At 51.0% G+C, this 9,843-nt stretch overlaps 1 protein-coding gene across 1 annotated transcript; it reads left to right on the top strand.

Moving 5' to 3' along the window:
- The first annotated feature begins 474 nt into the window (after window positions 1-474).
- LOC123166818 (heat shock 70 kDa protein BIP5-like) lies at window positions 475-3,226 on the top strand. The gene is made up of 2 exons (XM_044584626.1): window positions 475-2,423; window positions 3,145-3,226. Exons 1-2 carry the CDS (start codon window positions 511-513, stop codon window positions 3,224-3,226), a joined length of 1,995 nt encoding a protein of 664 aa, XP_044440561.1. The 5' UTR covers window positions 475-510.
- Window positions 3,227-9,843: the final 6,617 nt, after the last annotated feature.

The raw sequence follows: 9,843 nt of genomic DNA, 5'->3' as shown, positions 1-9,843 counted from the left end.
CGATGGACAAACTGCAACAAGAGCTTAGTTGCAAAACCGCAAGAGATAATGCGAGGTGAGTCGGCGGGACACGCGTCACATGGACGAGGCGACGGATGCCCGCGTCCGATCCACGGGCTGAAGCCAAACATTTCTCTTTTCAGAATCAGTTAGTATTTTTTAGGGTAAAAAGCTTCCATGAGGCCCACACTTGAATAAACAGAAGGCCGTCGAAGGCCCATAAACAAAGTGAAAACCGGAAAATGAACACATCGACGTTCCTATCATCGATAGAGTCGGGAACGACATGCATACGTGTGCCTTCGCATCGACACGTCACGGCATCTGGTTAACCGTCAGATTGGCAGAACTCACGGCGGAGATCATCAACGTGACGCGTCCAAGTTTAAACTGGAGTCGGAGACCGCCTCAGCACGCACGAACGCAATAAATACGTGCGACGGCCTCTCTCCTCTAGTCCTCTCCAAAGCAACAGCAACAGAGACGAAGCAAAACAACTTCCGGTCGACAATGGCTCGTGCCGCGTCGATGTGGATGCTCGCTACGCTCGTCGCGGCGTTGCTTCTCGCGATCCCGGCTGCTTCCGCCGCCGCGCCCACGGAAGGCGGCAGCACGGGCACCGTCATCGGCATCGACCTCGGCACCACCTACTCGTGCGTCGGCGTCTACCGGAACGGCCGCGTCGAGATCATCGCCAACGACCAGGGCAACCGGATCACCCCCTCCTGGGTCGCCTTCACTGACGGCGGCGAGCGGCTCATCGGCGAGGCGGCCAAGAACCAGGCAGCGGCCAACCCCGAGCGCACCATCTACGACGCCAAGCGCCTCATCGGCCGCGACTTCGCCGACGCCGTCGTGCAGCGGGACATCAAGCTGCTGCCCTACTCCGTCGTCGACCGGAATGGCAAGCCGCACGTCCAGGTGCAGGTCAAGGACGGCGACGTGCGCGTCTTCAGCCCCGAGGAGGTCAGCGCCATGGTGCTCACCAGGATGAAGGAGACCGCCGAGGCCTACCTCGGCGAGAAGGTCACGCACGCCGTCGTCACCGTCCCCGCCTACTTCAACGACGCGCAGCGACAGGCCACCAAGGACGCCGGCGTCATCGCCGGGCGCAACGTCATCCGCATCGTCAACGAGCCCACCGCCGCGGCCATCGCCTACGGCATCGACGAGAAGGGGCCCGAGAAGAACGTCCTGGTGTTCGACCTCGGCGGCGGCACCTTTGACGTCAGCGTGCTCTCCATCGACAATGGCGTCTTCGAGGTCCTCGCCACCAACGGCGACACGCACCTCGGCGGCGAGGATTTCGACCAGCGCCTCATGGACTACTTCATCAAGCTCATCAAGCGCAAGCACGGCCGCGACATCGCCGGCGACCTGCGCGCGCTGGGGAAGCTGCGCCGGGAGTGCGAGCGCGCCAAGCGTGCGCTCAGCAACCAGTACCAGGTGCGCGTCGAGATCGAATCGCTCTTCGACGGCGTCGACTTCTCGGAGCCGCTCACCAGGGCACGGTTCGAGGAGCTCAACAACGACCTTTTCCGCAAGACGATGGTGCCCGTGAAGAAGGCCATGGCGGATGCCGGGCTCAACAAGGCTGACATCGACGAGATCGTGCTCGTCGGTGGCAGCACCAGGATTCCCAAGGTGCAGCAGCTTCTCAAGGACTACTTCAACGGCAAGGAACCTAACAAGGGGGTCAACCCCGACGAGGCCGTCGCGTACGGCGCCGCCGTGCAGGCCAGCATCGTGAGCGGACACGTCGACGAGAACACCAAAACCATGATCCTGCTCGACGTCGCGCCGCTTACACTAGGCATGGAGACGGTCGGCGGCGTGATGACGAAGCTGATCCCGAGGAACACGGTGGTGCCGACAAAGAAGACACAGGTGTTCACCACGTACCAGGACAAGCAGACCATCGTGTCCATCAAGGTCTACGAGGGCGAGCGGAGCATGACCAAGGACAACAGGCTCCTCGGTAAGTTTGACCTCTCCGGGATCCCGCCGTCTCCGAGGGGCACGCCACAGCTTGAGGTGACGTTCGACGTGGACGTCAACGGCATCCTGCACGTGAAGGCGGCGGACAAGGGCACCGGCAAATCGGAGAAGATCACCATCACCAACGAGGACCGTCGGCATAGCCAGGAGGACATCGACCGGATGGTGCGCGAGGCAGAGGAGTTCGCCGAGGCGGATCACAAGCTCAAGGAGCGGGTCGACGCTCGGAACAAGCTAGAGACGTACGTGTACAGCATCAAGAACACCGTCGACAGCAAGATGGCCGATGCCATGGAGAGGGATGAGAAGGAGAAGGTCCAGGATGCGCTGAGGGAGGTAAACGAGTGGCTCGATGACAACACAGAGGCAGAGAAGGAGGACTACGATGAGAAGCTTCGGGAGATGGAAGACGTGTGCAACCCTATCATCACTAGTAGAAAAACGACTTTTAGTACCGGTTCGTAAGGACCTTTAGTATCGGTTCTGGAACCGGTACTAAAGAGTGGGGACTAAAGGTCCCCCTTTAGTCCCGGTTTAACACGAACCGGGACCAAAGGCCCCCACATGGCATGAGGCGCGCCGTGGTCTGGAGGACCTTTAGTCCCGGTTGGTAAGGATTTTTTATTTTTATTTTTGAAATAAAGCAAAAACAGCTAGCCTACTGGGCCGGCACGGCCTGCATACGACTAGAAACCCAATCTTTAGTTGGGTCAGGATGCAGGCCCGTACGACCCAGTAGGCCCCACAGGGCAGAAGACTTGCAATAGGCCCACAAAGGCCTGCTTAGAGAGGAGCTCGACACGATAGCCGCGGCGGGGCTTATAACCGGTGCGAGCTCCTCTCAACTAGCGAGGTGGGACTAAACATTATGCATTGCGGGTGGCCACCACCTTTAGTACCGGTTGGTGGCTCCAACCGGTACTAAAGGCCCTTTAGTACCGGTTGGAGCCACCAACCCGTACTAAAGGCCACCACCTCTTTAGTACCGGTTCGTGGCACGAACCGGTACTAAAGATTCGCCACGAACCGGTAATAATGAGCGCCGCCCGCCTGGCCGTTGGAACCGGCATTAATGGTCACATTAGTGCCGGTTCAATACCAAACCGGGACTAATGAGTTTCACATTAGACCCTTTTTCTACTAGTGCATCACGGCGGTGTACCAGAGGTCTGGAGGTGCATCGGGTGACCACACCACTGAGGAGGATGGCGATCATGATGAACTCTAGGCACATGCAATTTGTTAGATCTTATAGTATTTACTAGTTTCTTTCCCCCCTTGAAATATATGTACATATGCACGTTTGAATTGCATTCTTTCCTATAATATAAAGTTGTGATGCAATGATATTTCTCATTTATGACGTAGTCATTATAACTAATCCTTTTGTTTATGAGTTATTGCTGGAATTTATTTATATATAACTCTAGTTGATTGAGAATCAACATTTGATTGGATGGTTAGGATGGTGTTGTATCCTAGCCCACCATCTGATATCAAACCCAGGTTTGATATCAATGTCATGATGGCGGTTATTCTTAATAGAGAGATGTCTACAATGACTTTGACAATATCAAGACCCGTGTAGGATCGAAAGTATGTCTAGAGGGGGGGGGGGTGATTAGACTACTTGACCAAATAAAAATGTAGACTTTTCCCAATTTTAGTTCTTGGCAGATTTTAACAACTTAGCACAAGTCAAGCAATCAACCTACACATGCAATTCTAAGAGTATAGCAGCGGAATGTAAAACATTTGCATATGAAGGTAAAGGGAGGAGTTTAAGGGAGCAAACACAATGTTGACACGGAGATTTTTTATCCGTGGTTCCGATAGGTGGTGCTATCGTACATCCATGTTGATGAAGACTTCAACCCACGAAGGGTAACGGTTACGCGAGTCCACGGAGGGCTCCACCCACGAAGGGTCCATGAAGAAGCAACCTTGTCTATCCCACCATGGCCGTCGCCCACGAAGGACTTGCCTCACTAGGGTAGATCTTCACGAAGTAGGAGATCTCCTTGCCCTTACAAACTCCTTGGTTCAACTCCACAATCTTGACGGAGGCTCCCAAGTGACACCTTCTAGGAGACACCACTCTCCAAGAATTAACAAATGGTGTGTTTGTAAGGGCATTTTTATCCCTTAGTTGGTTTTGGTGATTGATGACAATGCTTTTGCGGACTAATCATGTGCATCGAATATTTCAGATATATTGACTAGGCACAAGATGATTTGGTTCCCCTCGAAGGCTATGGAAGACGGTGTTTCTCTTCGGTTCTTTTCGGTGGTATTGAGTCGTAGGGAAGCCGTACTATTAAGAGGGGGTCCGCGTTGGAAAGGTTGGGTGGATTCATCACGTACACGTCTCCCTTTGCACCTCCCTTCCTCTAGCCTTTGAAGCATCCTATGTTTTCCTTGTCTATGCAAATATTGCTCTTGCTTGCCGAACTAGGGCATGCGGTAGTACTGCTCCCTAGAGCGGTAGTACCGCAGGACCTTGCGGTAGTACCGCCCGCTGGTGCGGTAGTACCGCAAGGGCCCATGGTAGTACCGCTTCTACCAAGCGGTAGTACCGTGGTCCCTGACTTAGTTCCGCAAGTACGCGGCATTAAGGGGCGGATGTAATTTTTTACATCCGCGCCCCGCGCGGTAGTACCGCTTCTGGCTTACGGTACTACCGCGTCGGGTTTTGCATCGACTCCAACTCTGCGGAAGTTGCCATGGATGTAATTTTTTATATCCGTGCCTTCCCATCCCTGGACAGCCCCTGCCTTGCGGTAGAACCGCAAGGGGCAGCGGTAGTACCGCGCCAGCAGTACTACCGCCCTCTGCTTTAGTGCACCTTTGGTTGTTCTGGTCTCTGCTGCGTGGGCGGTAGTACCGCGGGGCCCTGCGGTAGTACCGCGTGCCCCTGCGGTAGTACCGCGCCTCAAGTGCGGTAGTACCGCGTGCCCCTGCGGTAGTACCGCGCCTCAAGTGCGGTAGTACCGCGCTGCGCAGGCTGAGTTGGTGGATAACGGTTGGATTTGTTCTTCCACTATATAAGGGGTGTCTTCTTCCTCTAGTTGACCACCTGTTTCACCTCCAAGCTCCATTGTTGCTCCAAGCTCCATTTTTGCCCGATCTACTTCCCTAGCCAATCAAACTTGTTGATTCTCTAGGGATTGGTTGAGAAGGCCCCGATCTACACTTCCACCAAGAGAAATTTGAATCCCCCACTAATCCCTTGTGGATCTTGTTACTCTTGGGTGTTTGAGCACCCTAGACGGTTGAGGTCACCGCGGAGCCATAGTCCATTGTGGTGAAGCTTCGTGGTATTGTTGGGAGCCTCCAATTAAGTTGTGGAGATTGCCCCAACCTTGTTTGTAAAGGTTCGGTCGCCGCCTCCAAGGGCACCAATAGTGGAATCACGGCATCTCACATTGTGTGAGGGCGTGAGGAGAATACGGTGGCCCTAGTGGCTTCTTGGGGAACATTGTGCCTCCACACCGCTCCAACGGAGACGTACTTCCTCTCAAGGGAAGGAACTTCGGTAACACATCCTCGTCTTCACCGGCTCCACTCTTGGTTATCTCGTGCCTTTACTTGTGCAAGCTTATTTGTGTTGTATCGCTTGCTTGTGTGTGTGCTTATTGTCGTTGCATCATATAGGTTGCTCACCTAGTTGCATATCTAGACAACCTACTTTGATGCAAAGTTTAAATTGGTAAACAAAAGCTAAAATTGTTAGTTGCCTATTCACCCCCCCTCTAGTCAACTATATCGATCCTTTCAATTGGTATCGGAGAATCGTCTCTTTATTAAGGACTTTACCGTCCGAAGAGTATGGTTGACGTCGTAGACGGTGTGGAGGAGCACTCCGGTGTGAATCCAGTCTCGTCTACGGGAGATGGGGGAACCGCGGTCTCTCGTGAGGAATTCAATGTCGCGTTGGACACATTGAAAACCTCCATGACGACCGAGGTCGAAAGCATGTTTAATAAATTCTTAGAAGGGCTTAAACTTTCCACCGCACCGTTGAAAGTGGGTGATCCCACCAACAAGGTAACAGATGCTACCTCCGACAAGGGGGAAGCTACTAGCGAGAAAGCTCCTTCTTCTAGTGGTAAAAATGGCACCGACATCTTTGCCCATGTGGAACCTCCACTTTTCTATGGTGGACCGCTTCCTTCCACTCATTTGAATCATGCCGGTCCAGCCCCTAAGATTAAGAAGAATGTAGAATTTGATTCTTGGGTCTATCGTTTTAAGCGTCATTTAAATCATGTGAACACTAACCTTTGGAGAATCATTGAAGAAGGTTTCTATCCGCATGACCGAAGCAACTTCACTCCTAGAGAAGCCGTGGATAATCAATTCAATGAGAATGCTCTCTTCATCATCCAAGAAGCAATCCCACCCAAAGATCTTCCTCATCTCCGGCCCTACTCCGTGGCCAAAGATGCTTGGCACCAAGTGGTTTCCCTCTATCGGGGAAGCGCAAGCATTCAACGCTCCAACTATGAAGTGGTGCAAGATGAAGCCGATGAGTTTGCAATGAAAAAAGATGAAGAACCTCGTGAGCTTTATCGGAGGGTAACCAAACTCGCGGTCTCTCTCCGAGATCATGGAAGTAAGGGCACGGATGACAATTGGATCAAGCGCAAATTCCTCAAGGCAATGATGCCCTACCACAAAGCCATGTCCTCCGTCATTCGTCAAAGGCCGGACTTCCACACCTTGTCCTCAAGTGAAGTGTTGGATGAGTTCGTTGCTGTGAGCATCTTGGACAAGACCGCCGACAATGCGGTTCTTCGCTCTCAAAGAGTAAAGAAGCCCAACCTTGCTCTAACGGCCAAGGTTAGTATGGAGGAAGAGGATGAAGAGGAAGAAGAAGAGAGCAACCTTGAAGATACGAAGTATGCCTATCATGAACACATGGCTCTTGCTTCAAGACAATTTTGGAGCAAGAAGAACTCAAGGCCAAACTTCAACAAGAACAATTCAAGTGGCGCAAAGGGCAAGCAATGAGTGAGGACTTGCTTCAATTGTGGAAATGTGAGCCACTTTGTTGCGGACTGCCCTTACGAGAAGAGGGAAGACAATGGTGGCAAGCTCATCCGAAAGGACAAGGCCAAGTCGTTCCCCAACAAGAGCAACTTCACCAAGAAGACTCCTCCCAAGGCATTGGTGGTACAAGAAGAGTACAATGAGGATGATGACGATGATGAAGATGGTGAGTCGGTTGCCATGGCCTCCGTTGCCATTGCGATGACTCCGCGGATGTCTCTCTTCGACTCACCCAATGAGAACATCACCGCCAAGTGCCTCATGGCTAAAGCTACCAACAAGGTAACCCCCAACATCAAAACTACCATCATTAATCATCCTTCTTCAACGGATAGCATTGATGAACATGAGGGGACAAATGTGGAGGAAAATGAGTTTGAGACCTTTATGGGTAAACTCAAGGGTAAATCCAAGAAGCACTTTGTTGCTCTCTTGGAACAACTTGGTGAAGCCAATGACATGATCGAGGCTCATGAAGATACCATCTCTAAGATGGAGGGGCATAGTCGTGACTATGCCGATGAGATTTGAGATCTTTCCAATGCTCTTGACGAAGAGCGTGGTCTTCGTTTGGCTCTTGAGGAGTCACACAACGATGATCATGCTAAGTTAAAGGAAGATCTTGATCATGCTCTTGTTGTGTCTCGTGTGCTGAACTCCGAGAAGGCGAAGCTTGGGGTTGATCTTGTTAGACTCAAAGAGGAGTTTGACATTCTCGACAAGGCTCACAAAGTCTTGAAGGGTGTTCATGCTAGCCTCAAGGAGTCTCATGATCAACTCCAAGTGATGCTAACTAAGGAGAAAGCCACCTTTCCTCATATGGTGTTAATTGATAATGCAAATGCTACTAACCCTTGTTGTGAGCATGTGCATCTTGTCGAGGAGAATGCTAAGTTAAAGGAGCAACTTGAGAAAGGCCTTGTGTCATGCATACAAGGTGAGAAGAACCTGAACGACCTTTTGAGCAATCAAAAGGAAGTTGTGGCCAAGGAGGGGATTGGGTTCACACCCAAGCCCAAGAACAAGAAGAAGAATGACAAGACCAAACGACCTCCTCCTCTCAAGCAAACTTTTGTGAAGGAGGGAGAGGGTGCTTCCAAGGAGAAGAAGAACATTGCGAAGGGTGGCGGTGTCAAGAAGGGCAATGCCACCCCTTCCAACAAAGCCGACGACTTTAATCCTTCTTATGTGTTATGCCGTGCTAGTAATGGGCATGTTTATGCCAAATTTGTTGGTTCTCCTCATGAGTATATTGAATGGTCTATTTGGGTTCCTAAGACCCTTGTTACTAACATCAAAGGACCCATTACAAAATGGGTACCTAAAACCAAGCATTGATCTCTTGTAGGTGTTTGCTTCCGGTGGGGGATCATGGTTGCTCGATAGTGGAGCTACAAATCATATGACCGGAAGCAAGGACTTGGTGGTGGACGTGCACAAGATTCCATCTATGCCCACCAATGTCGAGTGGGGTGATGCCTCGTCTTCTAAGGTATTGGGACTCGGCAAAGTTGTCATTTCTCATGATCTCACGATCGAGAAGGTCATGCTTGTTGAGTACCTTGCATACAATCTACTTTCCGTTCGTCAACTTGCAATCATGGGCTTTGCCACTTTCTTTGATATTGATACCGTGGCCCTCTTGTGGAGCAAGACTCTTAAAGTAGCCTTTGTTGGGCATGTCGAGAACGGTCTCTATGTGATTAACTTTTCGGAGCGACCCACTAAGACCGCGACATGCCTAATGGCTAAAGTTGACGTGGGATGGCTTTGGCATCGCCGTTTAGCCCATGTCAATATGAGATCTTTGCAAAGTCTTCTCAAGGGGGACCATGTCCGTGGACTAACGAATGTTAGTTTTGCTAAAGATCGTGCTTGCAGTGCTTGTATCGAAGGAAAGCTACATGAGAAGGCTCACCCTCCCACGATTCTCATTTACTCGAAGAGGCCTTTGGAGCTCCTTCATTTGGATCTCTTTGGGCCTCCATCCTTTGATAGTCTTGGGGGTAGGAAGTATTGTTTGGTGATTGTGGATGACTATTCAAGATACACTTGGGTGTATTTCTTCAAGAGGAAGAGTGAGACCCAACAAACCGTCATCGACTTTGCAAATGAAGCCCAACGTCAACACAATGCAAAGATCTTGGCAATAAGAAGTGACAATGGCACCGAGTTCAAGAACTACACCTTGGATGAGTTTCTTAGTGATGAGGGGATCAAGCATCAATATTCCGCACCTTACACCCCTCAACAAAATGGTGTTGCGGAGAGGAAGAACCGGATGTTGATGGATGTGGAAGGACCATGATGGCGGAGTTCAAGTCTCCTTACAACTTTTGGGCCGAAGCCATCAACACCGCGTGTCATGCATCCAATCGGCTCTACCTCCGCAAGGGCTTGAACAAGACTCCATATGAGATACTCACCGGTAGCAAGCCCAACCTCAAGTACTTTCGGGTGTTCGGGTGTAAGGGTTTCATTCTCAAGAAAGGTGTTCGGTTGTCTAAATTTGAGGCTAGAGCTTATGAGGGCATATTTGTTGGTTATGCTACAAACTCACATGCTTACCATGTCCTCAATAAATCCACGGGACTTATTGAGGAGACATGTAACGTGAAGTTTGATGAGAATAACGGCTCCCAAGTGGAGCAAAGTGGCACTTGTGATCTAGGTGATGAAATTCCTCCTCAAGCCATAAGAAGAATGGGTGTTGGTTTTATCCTACCCATTGAGGAACCCCTTGTGGCCGAAGGAGAAGGACAATGCTCCACTCAAGTGGAGCCATCACCAACC

Source organism: Triticum aestivum, chromosome 7D, assembly GCF_018294505.1.
Source record: "Triticum aestivum cultivar Chinese Spring chromosome 7D, IWGSC CS RefSeq v2.1, whole genome shotgun sequence".
Classification (NCBI taxonomy): domain Eukaryota; kingdom Viridiplantae; phylum Streptophyta; class Magnoliopsida; order Poales; family Poaceae; genus Triticum; species Triticum aestivum.
This window is presented reverse-complemented; position numbering and strand designations above follow the sequence as displayed.

What these genes read in the sequence shown, in the direction of transcription:
- LOC123166818 (XM_044584626.1), top strand. Translation starts at nt 511, where the DNA reads ATGGCTCGTGCCGCGTCGATGTGGATGCTCGCTACGCTCGTCGCGGCG. An exon ending in GAAGACGTGTGCAACCCTAT is followed by an intron (nt 2,424 to 3,144) that starts CATCACTAGTAG and finishes TTTCTACTAGTG; the next exon opens with CATCACGGCGGTGTACCAGA.